General features: G+C 38.6%; 1 protein-coding gene across 1 annotated transcript in view; it reads left to right on the top strand.

The window, feature by feature from the left end:
• Positions 1–17,618, top strand: part of EDIL3 (EGF like repeats and discoidin domains 3) — a 265,042-nt gene that overhangs the window by 196,255 nt on the left and 51,169 nt on the right. Inside the window, exons 7-9 of the mRNA XM_052778088.1 lie at positions 9,467–9,622; positions 10,707–10,851; positions 16,897–17,081. Coding sequence (XP_052634048.1) covers positions 9,467–9,622; positions 10,707–10,851; positions 16,897–17,081 — 486 coding nt within the window. The remainder of the gene's footprint in view (positions 1–9,466; positions 9,623–10,706; positions 10,852–16,896; positions 17,082–17,618) is intronic.

Here is a 17,618-nt window from a genome sequence, read left to right on the forward strand (position 1 = left end):
TTGCACTCTTAGAACCTTCTTATTCCATGAGTGGTTAAGATAAAGAGACATCGTTCAAGTCTTGAGTCTTTCAATGAAACTTTTCAGATTTTGAGGATTTTTTCTTTGTCTGTTGCAAAACCAAGCAACATTTAATGTTTTTAATCTAATCTAGTGCCTGCCAATTTTTGTAGAAGGAAAAAGTATTTTGAGGAAAAATGCAGAGATATTTAAAATGATGGGAAAGTCTCACTGAAGGGTAACTTTTGTGTTTATATGTGTCGTGGTTTAACCCCAGCCAGCAACTAAGCACCACACAGCCGCTCACTCACTCTCCCCACCCGCCAATAGGTCAACTTTTTTTCTATTGATTCTTAATATCATAATATATATAAATATATATATATATAATATATATTAGGAGTCTGTTTGTTGTGATTCAACCAATATTCAGCCAATTTCTTAAGGTTCAGGAGGCATTAATCATTTGAGCCAATTTTGTGTTTTCTGTAGTAGCATCTGTGGGTGGAGAAACCATTTGAGTGTCATAGTCTTTTCAGCAGTCACACAGCCATCTGTCCCCTGTGTGCTTTCTAATCTACCTCTTTACTCCACTTGTGTCCATCTAAAACCTTGGCCTCTCTCCCTACACAACCAGACTCATAGCAACTAACACATTATTCCCAAAGGTGACTATGTTGGAAGGATTGCTTTCACATACTTCTATTTTCCCATTTGTCTTTCTCCCACAAATTTTATCACAACGTGAACACAACTAATTATGAGCAACATTAACAGACCAGTCAGAAGTTCTAGTTACAGCTAGAACTTCACTGTGCTTTGGGTCCTCTATAAACTGACAACTAAAAAGACTCTGCACTAACTAGGCAAGGTACTTGCAGATACGTGGGTAGAGCAAAAGGATGGTATGGTCAGCATGATAAGCAGCATAAAGCCAGCTGTGGCTGCCAGGCTCATTGGAAAATAAAGTTCTAAGTACGTATACAATGATTAGGATTATCTTGACCAAGGAAGAAAGCTGGTAAAGATGTGTATTTTATGATGAGTGTTATGAAATTTGAAATACTGCATTGTGAGTTATTTAGCAACTGAAAAGAGCATTTCATTACTGGCTGCGGAAGGGTAGCTGAATTGTGATAGCATGAGAAGTAGTTACTCACCTGGAGTGTGCAATCACAGATCTACTGTGTCACTTGCTCTTCATGGACTCCTTTCAAAAAATCCAGACCTTTTCTGAATAGTGGGATTTGCAGCATCTCCCAAAACTGATGTAGCCAGGATTACACAGGAAAGGAAGTCTGCCCATTGCACAGCCCATGACAATCATGTCCTGTGGAACCACTCTTCAGGTAGACTCTTCCCCTTCCTTTACAGTAGTAAACAGTATAACTTCTGTAGATAAGCTGCATAAAAAGAAAGACAAGCTAGAGAAGTATGGTTAAGAAGCACTCTCTGTGCAAGTTGTTTCTGCACCATTTGATAGCACTATTATCACTTACTGGGTTTATTCTGGTGGAGGAACTAAGTAGCTTTAGTTTCGCAGTGTGTTAAAATAAGCTGGGAATGTGCAGTGATCACAGAACCCCAGTAGGGATCTCACAGTGCCAGGGAAGTCTGATCTCCTGCGTGTTCCCTGCTATTTCAGTTTTTGCTTTAGCTCCCAGCTTTCAATGGGTGGGTTTAATTCCAGGTTCAGCTTTAATATTCAAAACTAATTAAGAGAATTTCTTCATCTGAGCAACAGACGTCATTTTCTAGCACATTTCCTTCTTACTTAACATTTCTTTGTTTGAGAAGATACATAAGATCTAGATGAAGCCCACTGAAGTCAGAATTGGGAATTCTTCCCTGTAGTCCTTGTTGGGCTTGAGGGCAGGTCATATTTGTTATCAGAGTTTTACCAGAGTGCATCTACCAAGGTTCTTAAAAACAAATGGAAAGGATGCAACAGAAAGTACCTCTGAGTTTTGCAATGGGCACATTAAGAATTTTCCCTGAATATATTTTCATGGTGATTTTAATACTGTAGCTTTTGAATTTACTTCTTTTCCCTGAAGAAGAGGGTTTTCATGTAGGATTAAAAGAAAAGTGCAGGTTTGTTTCTGTGACCTGAGTCTAACATCCTATCTTCTAACCTCTATGAGCTATTGATCAAAGTTATTTTACAAGTGGAAATACATATAGATATTTTCTCTGACGTTTTTATTTACACATTCTTTGACCTGATACTTTAAGAAGTATTCTAGACATTTTGGGCAAGTACTTTCTGGGAGACATTAGCATGTCAAAGACAGAAAGAGTATTCACAAGTTCATAGTATATGAAGGAATTCATAATAGCAATAAATGACCTTAGTGTTTCTTATCTAACCTTAAATTGCAGGTAGTTAATACCCATTTAATCAATACTTTCTAAATGAGATGAAATTTTACAGGGCTACAAACCTCTGAACAATGTGAGATTGATTATGGGCCTCTTCTTGAGATGACAGTCTAAACATGCCAGTATTTGAATAATTCATATCATCCAGTTAATGGCATTCATAACAACTACCTTTGGGACTAAAATAATGACTTAATAATACAAAGAAACAGACCAAGCAAGTTTTTAGTCTGTCTAATTATGTAAACTCTCTGAGGCATACAGTGAAAGTTCTCAACAAAAGCCAAATGAAGTGAGTGCTTTTTGGTAATATTCATAACATATGCTTCTCCGTATTAGCATTACATGGGCCAAACAATCCCTGTACTTCTGTTTTCCATAGAAGTAGGGTTTAACCTATAATATTCTGATGTTTTCACAGAAAGGCAAATTAAATTAGTGGGCCAATTTCCATCTCTGATCCAGCATGCCTAACTTGAAGCACATAAATAGACTTACTGAAGATAGCAGAGGTGATGAGTTGCTTTTAGATGGTTGTCTGGGGCTAAGATGTAAGTGAGCACAGGGAACACCTGAGAGATGTTTGTTGTTACTGTAAGGTGTGATAGACTGGCAAGGCTCTCTGGAAACAACAGTATTGGGAGGATGAGTTTGCAGAGGATTTAACAGCAAAGTTGTGAAGGAGTTTGCTGGATCTGCATCCATGTAAGCGAAACAGAAAGGGGTTGGGATCAGAAATAACTGAGTATTTAATTAGTTTGTCTGCAAGGTAAAATCCCACAATCACGTTAGGAATTATTATTTGTGAAGTGAACTCTAGCAAATGAGTGTGTTAGTTTTCCTAGATTATCACAATTATAAGATAAAACATGTCAGCTTTTCTCCATGTAATAAACCTCCTTCCAGAAAGGCAGCAACAGCTGGAGTGCTACCATGGATAAATCACTGCATTACCTAATCTGGATGCTAGTTAAAACACCTATCACTGCTACTACGCTGACTGCATTAATGCCCTCAACTGAATCTGGAGAAGCTCTGCTGACAGTGCTGATTAGGAGAGTAACAAAAAGCCATAGTCAGGCAAGATATATGAGCACCTTATGTCCAGGTGCCAGCAATGCTTTGCAACAGGGAAGATAATAGTGACTGACCTGCTCTGACCTTTCTGCACCTCATCACATGCCGAGTCCCACTCTGCAGCCCCTTGCTCTCAACGTGACATCAGGATGAAACAGCAATGTTCAGTCGTGTTCAGGGCCTCTAGTGCTTGAAGTCGGAAGAGGAAACAGGGGAGGGAGCTTTCAGGCTCACTAAATTTCCCAGTATTGAGGGAATCATGTCAGTTTACTCCTTTCCTGAGTTTATTACAAACATTTCCATTGGCAAGTGTCCCTATTTTTCATCACAAAATGTTTCTGTGGGTGCTTTCTATCTAGCTTTATCAGAATTATGAGTTTAAAAAAAAAAAGACAAAAAAAATTAAATTTCTATCCTTCAAAAACTGATGAAATCAGCAGGGAAGGGTTGCTGTAATAAATCTTTGAATGCCAGTATAACCTTGATCCCTTATTCAGCCCTATTTTTTTATGAGCAATAGTGAGTATTAGTAAATATATATATATATATGTTGTGCTAGAAAAGATGGAGAATTATTTATAACAATGCTATTGTATCTTATAACTGAAACAGGTAAACACCATAGTTCTTCATAAACTGCATTTCTGTTTATGAATGAAGGCTCATGTAAAACTACATTTATAGTCTCAAAGACCCAACGTTTCATGAAGACTTTAACCTGAGCATTTCTTGGAAGCTTGCTCTTAAGATATACTTCAGACAAACCTGTTCTGTATGAAATGTTAGTGGTGTTATTGCTAATAGTGCAATAACAAATGAGGGGAATATGTTTATGTATTCTGGCCAGGAGCGTCACATATGGTGTCTTCCTAAAGTCACTTCATCTTCTCATCCCTCTTCTCTCCTGTATGTAATAATGTAGATGAGACAGGTGCAACTGATTTTTTTATCTTTTTTGTCAAGTACATAGTTTCTGCATGCTGAATATACTATTTGATCACAAATTGAAAAGGAATATGAGCTTCTTCTACTGGTGCTGTCCCTAATCTCTGCTGTTCTGTTACATTGACGTATTATGAATGTGAACTTAGTCTTTTTTCTACAATTCTAAGGTTTGTTAAACATGATGGGAAGTTATTTTAGGTCTTTGTTTTGTGAAGCCTTTTGGACTATTAATGGAAAACAAGCATGAAGCAGTTCCCTCCAGTGTTAAGGTTCTACATTTACTCAGACCTAAAAGTGAAGCTGCACACACACCGTGCAGATTTGCAGGACTGGTTCTGAATTGCCTTTGAAAATTATGCACTGTACATTCTACAGGAACTCATCAAATTACCTTGTTCATACTGCCACTTTCTCTTGGGAAAATTTTTTTTTATTTGTTTTATTTCCTTTCTGATACAGATTTTTTCAAGTTCCAGTAAAATATTGATTGGCTACATCTTCATCAGTGTAGAAAACTGAATGATTTAGCATCCTAAAACGGATTTGTGTGAGTCATTGCAGTCAAAAACATTAGTACACCAGTGAAGATTGTTTAATACATAATTACTCCTACAGAATCAGTGCTGAGAGGAGGAAACGTGGCATACTGGTTACTTTTTCCCCTCCTGTTGAAAGAGGCCATGAGTCTATAATCTGCTGTGATGATAAAAGTGGTCTAATCATGGAGTCAAGATGATTGTCGTGGTTGAAAGGAACAAGGTTAAAAGAAATTTCAAGGACTGCTGGGAACTTTTTAAACTGATAGAGTCGATTTTATTCCCCAGCTCCTGGGCATACACTGCACTCGAGAGGGTATGCCTCAAGTGATTTTCTCTTTATGTAGTTTTGGCTATATGACATCGTATAGAAGGCACCGAGTGACTGGCAGTACATGAATTCAGCCTTCAACAGTGTATACAGCAGGGACTCTGAGGTATTGTATTTTGTCCCTCGGCACTGTCTATTAACTTGAGCTGAGTGCCATGCCTGGGATCTAGCTGAGCTTTTTGCAATATCAGCATGGTGACTTTGCATCATCCACCATATACTGTGTAGGCATAATCTGTTTTTTGTAGCGTCAGACTTAAATGAATTGATGTCAGATTACTGGCTTTTTTTACATGCAGTTTTACCTGAGTGATTGAGTGTTCATCATTTATTCTAGCCCCAGAAAAGTTCCTCACTGAAATGCAAAACTTGTGTAAGGCAGATTCCATTACCTGTAGGTGTTAATCAGCACCTTACCCAAGTTTCATAAAATGCTTCATGCCATGAGGATGTAGGGCAATGGGCATCCTCGGATCTGCTTGTGAACATCACAGCCAAATCCTTGACATACATTGGGTGAATTAGGTCCTGTAGAAGTTGCTGGACCCAGGAGTCCCCTCTGAGCTGGGGCTGAACGCAGCTCCATGGACAGGGTCTGAATGTCAAGTCTGAATTCATTACTTTCAACCCTAAATTTATAGGGCTCATAGAACTGATCTGTCCCCACCCCTTTTTTTTTTTTTCCTGGCTGTAAATAGTTTCCTCAAATTTTTGTGCAAGTATCTTCTTCTTACAAGGTCCTTACCATGCATTAATACTTAAATTACTGGGGTAAATCCCTCAAAATACAATTGATCTTCTACCATCCTTGATTTTTTCCAGTTAATCTAGGTAATGATAAGGGTTTCTTTAAAACTGAATAAGCTATTACCTTTTTTAAAAAGATATGTTAAACTCTTGTTCTTATCCTAGTGACTTTCACCTGTTTGTTTGTTTTAGAACACAGTCACCCATGTAATTAGAATATATAACATTATGTCCTAGATCTGAATCCACAAAGCAGAGCTTCCTAAGCTGTTTTTCTTCACAATTGCCGCAGAAAAATACCTTTGAAAATGCTTTTAGTGCTAAAGGAGCTAGTTCACATTTCACATGGGGAGCTTTGCTTCCTACTGAAGTACATTAAGTAAGAAAGATTTCAGCACCTGCTTCGTTGTAGTCATTGCACAGTTGTAATATTTGGAGTTTTGCTAAGCTCTGACTTGAAAAATTTAAAACACATAAAAGAATCCAGACACAAAGGGCCAGTTAATTCCTGGCATATCCATATGCACTGAAAAGAGCTACCGCAGGCGTGACGTTAGCCCCATGGGGATTTTGTATGTAAGCAAGCTGCAGGGATTTGAAAGAGGTTTTTTTCCCCCTTCATTGGGATTTTCCTGCAAATGTTGACAGAATATATAGACCTAATTGCAAAACACAGTATCCTGTTTTTATTTCCTGTGTTATATCAAGCTCAATACTCATTAGAGCCAAAGCTCAGTTTGTGACTCAGAGTATGGAGACTGATCAAGAAAGCCTCTAAAAGGAAAGATTCTGTCTGTTAAAACAGAGAAGTAAATAAAATTGTATAGCTTATATGTACAGATATCCAGATAAGGGTATAGAGCAGGCTGGTGTATAGCAGAAAAAAGGCCTGCTTTTTACCTCCTGAAACTCGAAGAACACAGGTTAAACAGTGTGTATATAAAATGAGTATTTAAATTATTTCTGTTTCATTTTTATGATTACCTGACCAAATCTTCCCTTCATTCAGTAGGACTTTTTTTCAAGTTTGAGTTTCAACTACAGTATTAAACTCTTCGACAGATTACCTTTGTGGGGGTTTTTTTGTCATTGTTTTGCTTCTTGGAGTGTAGTGGTTGATTTGTTGTGCATTAGAGATGGAGGCTGGGGCATGAAAAGGAGCCAGTGTGGGAATACAATAGCCAGTGGTTAAAGCCATGGTTTCATTAGAAACTACTCTTTCTGAGTAAACAGGGGAAAAAATTTCCACCTAAATTCTCATCCAAAAAAACTCCCTGAGATTATTATCTGGAAAAACAAAGATTGGGAATGAAGCTGAAGGAATATTAGGTATATGCATAACTGGATCAAAGACAATTTATTTGGTGTTGCATTGTATCTTCCTTTTCCCAAACAGTGAAATGTGAAGATACTACTAGTCAGTATATGCAAAAGGCAAACAATGAATGAATGATTACTGTTTGACTGTGCTTTCTAATTTCTTTTTGGCGATGGTGTTCACTTAATTATGAACAATTCTGTAAATATATGAAAAATTCCACTTGCCTGTTTAATATTCTTAAATTCCATATAGAGAGTGAAATCTGCATAAAGGACTTCCAGAAACCTTTATGTCTAGCTGGTTACTATTCCATGTAGCTGCATTTTTAAATATAGTTAGGGGGCTGACAGTAGTCTCTGGAGCTGTCCTCTTACAAATATAATATGTCTTTTTTTTTTTTCTCTGGGAGACCTGGAATGGGGGAAAAGAAGGTTTCCCAAGACTGTAAAAAGGCATGAAATCTCTTTTTATTTATACCTCTCTAAATTTCTGATGTGAGTCCATTTTTCCCATTGCAATTGCAAATGTTCCTTAGTTTTCCTGGTGTATCCAAGAAAGATCCTGTAAAAAATCTGATCTTTTATAAGCAGCTTCTCCTCTCTCAGTGAGTCTAAACCTCTGAAATACCCATTGTTGTTCTAAAGGTGTGTGAGTGTTTATTAGTTTTTATAGGGAGAACTATGGTAAAACTACACTGAAATTTCTTTTGCTTCAAGAAGAAAAATAGCAGAAGCCCAGCTATTTCAGATAAGTAGCAGAGAAAGAGCTAGGCTCGAAAAAACAGCAGTAAAATTCTGTCTTTCTCCAATTCCCCATTGTGGTCACCGTAAGATATTAAAACACTGAAGTTTGATCATCTTACACCCTTAATAGAGGTTAGATTACATTACCAAGTGAGAGAAAATCTTGCAACCACACTTGCACGTGAATAATAAAGGAATTAAATTATTTGGACCGCAGATATTTGATCTGCCTCTGACTCCCCATATTCCTGTACTGGGGCTGCTATCCCAAATAGTAGGGATCGCACCAGGTCAGCTCCACTAACAGGGGAGCAGAAATAAGATTCATTTGGAGGAGGCAAGTGCTACTGTAGTTTAATGCATTATTTACTTTGTCCCGGTTGTTTACTCTCTAGTATTTTCATTCATCTCCTTTTATCACACATCTGCCTGCATCTTCACGCAATTCTCACAGTATGACAGCTCTTTGTTAAGCTTCATTTGGTGCAAAAGTTACAGACTTCAGCTGCCTACCAGCAAGAAGGTGGGAGTGCAATTGCCACAGATGGCTTCATGGGGTTGACTTAATTGCAGGGACGAGGCTGACAATGCCGGCATTGTTTGATTTGAATATCACATTCTGAATATTGTAAGAATATAGTTGGCTTTTCCATATCATAGATAGATAAAGAAGGCAAAATTAAGGTTGAATATTGTTCAACTCTCCATACTTCTTCATTTTGTACTTCAAGGTGTTGAGGTCAACTGAGACCCAGGGAATGTTCATATCCATTGATAGCCATTGTTATTTTGCCATTGACTGTTTTGGGATTAGCATTTCAACCTTGATCTTTAGACGTATGAATTTTCAGTGAGAATCAAGGAAAGGTCTCTTTGTTTGCTTTACAGAACATCCATGTATTTTTACTTTCACAAAGAAATTTAACCTGAAGTTAACTTAGGCTCTTTTGTATGGAATTGCAAATTGGCTTCTATTACAACAGAAGATTCAGCCTTTGGTAAATTATTGCACTGATGCATTTCCTTTTTAGGAAGGAAATACATAGCAGTAATCCTATATAACAGTAATATGCTAAATCCCAGTAATACACCAGTAATATCCTATGTATCAATTATTTGTATGTGTGTGTGTGTACACATACACGTGAAGACATAAGCATAGTACAGGCTTTTAGTTCAGTTTTTTTTCATTTATTTATGTGCATATGTGCATGAAATGAATGGAAGATAAAAGGAATTAGCGCAAGTGTAAAGGTAGTAACTTAAATGCTACAGCTACATTTCTTCCTTTCTGTCATTTAAAAAAAAAAAGGGAGTCAAAGGAATCTAGCATCAGAATTGTGTCCCTCATATGGTTAGTGATAACATTGTACTGTTATTTCAGATAAACCTGCAGAAGAAGATGCGAGTCACTGGAGTTATAACTCAAGGTGCCAAGAGGATTGGAAGTCCAGAATATGTAAAATCTTACAAAATTGCATACAGTAATGATGGCAAGTCGTGGACAATGTACAAAGTAAAAGGCACAAATGAAGACATGGTAAGATTAAGTCATGTGTATATGAATACATCTTATGGTTCAGCTGCCTTCAGAAGTATGAGGTGTCTGTAGTAGATAAGCATAATTGCCTGACAGTATGATATAGGTTCCCTTGTTATTATTTTTCTCTGAAAAAAAACCCCATCAATAAATTTGCACTTTCTGTCTGCTAAGAATTTCTTATACTTTAATTGATGGTTGTATAAATACTACGTCCCAAGGCTAGAATAATCCTGTTTATCACACTTAACTGATTTTCATTTTAATTAGCTTACCAGTAATTACTCATTACTCCATTTTGAATTTAGTTTTATTACATTGGCAGATTAGTGTTAACCCTTAAAAGCAGAGAACCCATTCATCAATGCTAATCTGTACTGCACAAACAGCATCATCCAGTGGGAAGTATGTGTTTACAGTTTATAGTTACCCTTTTTTTTTATAGAGTTGTGCATACAAAGCAACAAAAATCCCTTTACTGTGTAAGTTAAGATAGAACTAAGGCACTTAGCAGCATTAGACATAGTTTCTGTTTTAGGAAATTAAAATGCTGTGTGAAGAGGTATATAATGAGAGAAGAAAAAAAGTACAAGCATATCTGGTTAGAGTGAGGAGTGAATAGAAGAATGCTTATAGGTTTAATTCAGCTCCCCCTGTGATCAGTGGGAGGGTTACAGTGCACTTCAGTAGGAGTTGGATCAGGTTCTTGAAGTAGAGGGAAAAAAATAAATGTCAATCAGCGTAAATAATTGCAGGCTAAATTGAATTGGGACTATTTAATACACTAATTAGAAAAGAAGACATAATTTAGTTGCATTAGTAGCTTCAGTTTCTAGGAGTGACAAGATAGAGGTCCTGATTCAGCGCAGGTGGCAAACATGTGCCGATGCAAGCCCATGGCAGTATGTTTTGCTTAAAAACTTGTATGTTGCACCCTATAAATGAAACAGTCTCTACTTGGGAAAAGCTTGCAGAGGAATGTACAGGGACAGTCAGAAGAGCAACGCAGATATTTTTGAGATACAGAACTGAACCTCCAGTAATCCTCCTGGCGCATTTTTATGAATATGTCATTTTATCACAGGTGTTTCGTGGAAACGTGGACAACAACACCCCGTACGCTAACTCCTTCACCCCTCCGATTAAGTCACAGTACGTACGGCTGTATCCTCAGGTGTGCAGACGACACTGCACATTGAGAATGGAACTTCTTGGCTGTGAACTGTCAGGTGGGTTTTCTGCAATTGCCACCCCTCAGGCGTCAACCATCAAGCAGTGCATTTTTGTGCCTGAGGTCTAAACTGTGCACAGTTTGTTCCTGGCAAAATGCGGTTGGCAGGCCTGAGTTTATCCAGACAGTTACCTGTCTCTTTTTATGTACGTTATATAAGCAGCGACACTTACCTAAATGGTGTAAGTGACAACCGTTGCTTGCAGTAGGGCAGTAAGAGTAGTAAGGTAATGTGGAAGCAACCTAATAACACTTTGTAAATTTTTCTGTGGACATTGGCCTCCAATTACATGCAACCTAGAAAAGGTCATTTATAGCAGTTTTAATAAGTATCAACAGCTCTCAGGACCTGCAATGTTACATACTAAGCAGCTATGAGACAGAGAGTCTCTAACTCACAGTTACACTCAGCACAGCCTAAACTTAAGCGCTGAAAAGAGTTTCTGAGAGACAAAGCTGTTTGTGCAGTGCTATACATAGGAGTCACGGCAGAAGCAGGCTTCAAAGCTGATTTTGGTAATTTCTCCTGGCTGCTGGGTGACCATGCTGATGTGCTGTGTGACATCCTCAGAGGAACAAGAGTGCTTCAGTTACCGTCAAGGACCACTCAAAGTGCAGTAAGATATATTTTGCTTTAGTCAAGACTTCAGTTTAGATTTGTTTTGTGGATTTCTAGCAGAAGCAGGGATTGCGTCTCATAGCAAAAAGTAAATGAACGAGTGGAGCCAATACAAACCCTCTTAAGTTTTGTAGTAGCAGAAGTTATAGCTCATAAATGTAAAGCCTGACCTCTAGCCACTCTCTGCAAGAACCATGTTCCCTTACAAATTCAGTAAAGCATGTAAATTTTTTATCTTTTTCAAGAGATCAACCTTTTACCGGTGGCAGCCCTCCACTGAATTCATTTAAGAATGACTTTTATGTGGCTGCCTGCTTACTGTACAAACAATAGTCATCCAGTTTACGAATGATATATCAAAACAGCTGGAGTTAAATAATTCTCGGTCCTCTAGTGGCATCAAAACCAGATTCAGAAATGAAAAGTTAATGCATTAATCTCACTGTAGCCCTTTTCCAATATAGATAGGTTTGAGAGTAAATAGAAAATTCTGTCTAGCTGCTTTAGTCTATTACATTTTTTTTATGTCTTCCATTTCTGGAACCACAATTTAGAGTAAGTCCTTGCCAGAATTACTAGGAATTGTTTTGCTCAAAGAACTGTGAAAGCTACTGAAGTGAATTCATTTCAGTGGTCTCCTAACAGTTTCAAGGTCATAATTTCTTAGAACTGCAGGCAGCCAAAGCTCAGCAGAACAATTTCCATCTTACTGAAAGAAGAGTATAATTATACATAACGACAGACTAATTTACTCTAATTCCAGGTGCTCTGTCTTAGGCAGAAAAACACTTTGAGAGGTCTGTCTTCTCTAACAAATCCTGGTGCTGGAGAATAGAGTCAGTACTAAAGGGAGGGCTACTGTCTCTCAGCACCAGATGATCATGAAAACTAACTCTTTCTTAGGACAAACTTCAGCAAAATATTTAATATAAGCTCCTCTAGGCTCATAAATAGCTTTACTTACCAGGACCCATGGTCAGATCTTATTGAAAACCATGATCAATGCTTGTGGAGTTGCCCATCAATAAATTAGGCATTAATTTTCATTGCCTTGTGTTCCTGCCTTACTTGTGTTTTGCACATCTCTGTGTTGTAAATTCCCTTCCCTTCATAGAGTATTGATGTGGGGGGAGAAAGAGATCACAGCTACTGTTTATTAGAATGCCTTTACTCATTAAGCTGTTATTAATAGTAGCATCAAGCTGTTGTTTTTAAAAACAGATAACTTTTCACACAACACAGTCATTTACTCATGAAATTCGCTCATACACTCAAACGTGCATATAGCAGGCTCTGACTTCTTGCATGCGGTCCATATCATACATTGTTGATGCTGATGTATGTTGGTGGCTGTGTGCCAATTCAGCAAATTCTTGGTGTTCTGAGTTTGTCAGTTCTTGCAAAGGCATGCTGTCTCCAGAACTTAATCAACCTTGTGAGACTCATAGCATCTTCTGAGCATGTAATTTTTCTCTTTTTGGCAAGTTGTTCACTGGTAACTATTTCTCTATCCTAACAGTACCTATAGGTACCACTCACACAAACTCACACACAAGGGGACTTTGTAACATCTGCATTTAATACTACATTCCCCTCCCCTTGTTTGTCTTCAGCACTATCTAATTCTATGTCACTTAATAGGAAGAAAATTTTTTAAAACCCTTGATTTTCAGAAAAGAAAAATATCCCAGTATTAATCAAACAAAATCACTTTTGCCCTCAAATAATTGACCTGTGCTGCTTTTGCCGATACTGCATGAATCCTGGCCCAAGACAAGGTGCATGTAGACCTTTGCATGCAAATCCATTTGTGGTTTTGCCTCCACTGCACTAGATATTTAATATTTCCTTTGAGGGTTTGAGCTTTCTTCAATGAAGAGGTAGATGAGGGGCATGGTACGGGATGCAGACTGAAGAGTAAAATATTGTGCCCTCAGAAAAGTCAACAGAGAATAACTTTCATGTGGATTCTTTCAGTTTTCAGATGCAAATCCACACTCATCCTCATTATTTCACTGCTCCTGTTTCATTGAGCTAGACGAAATAAGAAGTAACTGCAAACTTATACCGAGATAGGTCGCTGTCTTGGTTTCAGCCCAGCCGGTAACAAAGGATCATGCAGCCGCTCGTTCACTCCTCCCGCCCCCCTCCGGTGGGATAGGGAGGAGACGGAGGAGAGAAAAGAAAAAAAAAATGGAACCTCGAGGGTTGACATAAGGGCAGTTTACTGGGACAACACAAAAAAAGGTTACAACAACAACAACGGTACTAATGAAAGAATATACAAAAAGAGTGATGCACAGTGCAACTGCTCACCACCCGGAACCCGACACTCTGCCACCGAAAGTCGAGAAAGCTCCCCCTGGCCCGCTCCCCATTTATATACTGAGCATGATGGCACATGGTATGGAATAGCTCCTTGGCTAGTTCAGGTCAGCTGCCCCGGCTATGCCCCCCCACCTCCCAGGTTCCTGTAAAAATTAACTCTATCCCAGCTGAACCCAGGACATAGACGAAATAAGAAGTAACTGCAAACTTATACCAAGATAGGTTTAAACATACGGAGTTATCAGATATCATTTATCAGAGATGGTTATATCCAAAGCATCTCAAACATTTTGACCTAAGATGCTCAACTGAGCATAGCCGTTAAGTATGACTACCTCCGCTCTCACTAACTTTAACATGTTGTAAAAATGGGAAGGGAGATTGAATCCTTTTGCAGGGACATTGCAAAGCAAACTTAAAGAAGATACAGTGTAGTGGAGATGTGCCGGTGAGTCATGAGCACTATTATAAACACACTTCTATGAGGGATGACTATCTACAGACACAAAGTTTTGTACTAGTTTGATGATTCTGTCCTTTGCACTCTAGGTTATAGCTTGCCTATCAAAATAAACAGGCATTATCTTCTGTCATTGCAGCAGGGTGCCATAGGAGCTGGGAAGCAACTGAGTCTGCTGTTGCTGTCTGTGACACAGCACTAAGACATTGTTCTGCCACCCGTGTGCATCATGTTCATCACTTCTGTTCTCATTGCTCTTCTCACTTTCTTCTGTTACCTTTAACAACTGTCTTCCTCCTCCCTTTGGGGCAGCGGAGAAGGAAGGCGAGTGTAAAATCCCATTAATGCATGCACGCACGCACAGACACACAAGCAGACACATCTGTTGTTTCATAAATCAATAATAATACTCAGAAAAGATAGAACTATTTTTGATGGATTGGACCAGCACTGAAAAACAGTTTTGACAACTCATGTTTTTGTGTCAGGAACCACCTTCAGATTCCTCAGATGAAACATTCCTGCTGACAGCCCTTGTGATCCTGGAGTGATACTTCAAAATTGAATAATAAGCCAAGTCCTTCTCTAAAGCAACAGATGAATCTCTCTCATTTGTGCTATCAATTGCTCTTTCATACTCCAAGGAAAATTGTTTTGTTGTTTTTTTGAACTAGGTAGTTCATTCTACAAACAAGGCTATGCAATTTGCGTTTGTGCACTGAGAATCAGTTCTGAAAGGTTGCGTTTTTTTCAAAAATTAACTCTCTTTTCTGTATATTTTTTAATTGAATATGAAACATGTCAGTATTTCAAATTTTAAATAAAGTAGTTACTACACTAAAGACCATATTATTATCTGTCTCTGGTAATTTGCATTTGCTCCTGGTGTTAGACCCCCCCACAAAGGGCCTAGTCTTACCTTACTGATTTGAATCCATAATAATTCCACTTAATTCTGTGTGTTAAACCTACGGGAGAATCAGAACGTAGAGTCTGACCAAAAGGTCTTTGCTAACAATATCAAAGAAACTAAAAAAGAATCAGGTCTTTAAATCTGGGTAAACATGCTGTGGAGGAAATGGACTTTTAAGAAAAAGAGAACCAGCTTTGATACCTAGCTCAAATAAAGTGAAAAACAAAATAAAAACTTTGAAGGTGTTTTAAGTGGTCACACAGTGTTCTGGCTCTATCAAGAGACACCAGCTGAGTAGGGTCATGGTCCCAGCAGGAAAGCCTTCACGACTTACATGTGTGCTTTAAGAAACACAGCTGGTGACTCAGCAAATGATTACCTGATAGGAACCTGCTCGGCGGCAAGGGACGTGAGTGTCAAGTGGAAAACCTCTGTCTTCCCAATGATACATAAAGTCAAGGTTCTGTGCATTCACAGTGATGATGCACTCCTTGCAAAACCAGGTATGTTAGATCCTGGGCACACTGTCACTCAATGAGTTAGGGTATGTTAAAATATTATTGGCTGTTTAACTGAGTCCAGTCAGCTACTGAACTGAGTAGGATCCCCAAATTTGTGAAGTGAAAACTTTGGGACAACTGCATATATGCAGGTTTTTGACATTTGGGGCAGGAAGGAAATAAGAAAACAGCTTCTTTTTATGTTCCGATCTCCATCTTTCACCTTTTCTTCAACCATCAAACATTACTCCACCTAGCCATACATCTGCCCTTACTGACCTCTTAGCAGCCCTCTTGCTCTCAGCCACTTGACTTGCCTTTCTTCTTAATATTTTTTTAAATCTTAAAACCATGCAGCTCATCTGCCTCCCTTGGCTTCCAGTACTGTTGTTACAGTGCTGCTATCAAAGGGTAACTCTCCTGTTGTCAGCTTGCTTCTTCCCTCTTCTGGATCCAAATGTATCTTCCGTGTTCCCAGTGTACAATAGCAAGGCAGAGAAACACAGAGTCCCTTTTTTTTTTTTTTTCATGAACACCCAACAGAGAAAGGAGAGGGCCAAGATCTCTCTTTTGCTATAATCAAAATAATTCAATGATGTAGGACATCCACCTGTTTTAAACAAATAAGCCATTAACTCTTGATTTCTCCTAAGCGATTATATCCTACTATTCTTCCTCCTTCACAGTTGTTTTTCTGTAGTCTTCCACTCTGTCAATTGGTGTTGCGGCTTTCTAATTTTTTGGCTAGATGTCAAGTAATTCAAAAGTGTAGAAGAGCTCAGTGCTTGTTAACATTTTACTTCAGCAGTGGCTTTAAGAAAAATTAATGTTTCCTCAGTAGGCAAACACATGGTTGATGTGACATGGCATAAAAGCATGAGAAAATCAAACTCAATAGGGGAAACAATAGCAACCTGCTGGACAGGAAAAGCCAAGATAAGAAGAGACAAAAGTCATCTTTTCTATTTGTTTGCCTTCATAAATTTATGCCAGGATAAAATACGTTGAATTCTCTATCTTGTTTTTGATTCTTCCAAGGTAGTGTGGAAATAAAGTGCCTTGAATTGGCTATTTTTCCTTTGTCTGTTTGCAAGTTCCTCCAACAATAGACTTGATTAAAGCCTTTTCTTCAAGAATTGCTAGTTTTCTTTTCCATAACGGAAAACCTAAACCGCTTACAGAGATAAATAGGTAGTGTCACAGATCTTATTTTGCTATTCCAGGTTGCTCTGAACCCCTGGGGATGAAATCAGGACATATACAGGACTACCAAATTACTGCCTCCAGTGTTTTCCGTACACTCAACATGGACATGTTCGCTTGGGAGCCCAGGAAAGCCCGCCTGGACAAGCAAGGCAAAGTTAATGCCTGGACCTCTGGCCACAATGACCAGTCACAGTGGTTGCAGGTAAAGTTTCACATACATTTTCCCAAATGTTTATCTTCTTTGTGTTTCAGGTATGGGGACGGTTGACTGGTTTAGGATTATATTCATATTCTTCAGTTTCTGAGTGTAACCATCCTAACTCTGCCACAGGTAGATGATGAAGCTATGGAAGCCCAAACAGATCTTCATGTCTTTGGTACCTCAGTTGCAGAAAACCCTGCTCAGGGAAACCTTCACCTCCACAAGCCAAACCTTACAAGTTGTCCAGCAGCCATGGATTTTCCTTTGTTAATGGACTCAAATAGTAGTTACAGATCTGTTTTACTGGCTTCTCATTTGCTGAGAGAGATGATTCCCCCCCCCCCCTTCTGTCCTTCCAAAGCTCCCCAGAAAAGTATATTTACTTCAGCTGTGTGCACGTTAGCAAATCCGGCTCATAGAAATTATCTTTGTGGAATTGAGACTGCTCAAAATTACCTTCTGACACCGCACTGAAGCTAGCAAGACTGATTCAGCACATGAATTCATTATAAAGCTGTGCACAGGGGTTGTTTTGAG

This window comes from Harpia harpyja, chromosome Z (genome assembly GCF_026419915.1).
Source record: "Harpia harpyja isolate bHarHar1 chromosome Z, bHarHar1 primary haplotype, whole genome shotgun sequence".
In the NCBI taxonomy this organism is placed as follows: Eukaryota; Metazoa; Chordata; class Aves; order Accipitriformes; family Accipitridae; genus Harpia; species Harpia harpyja.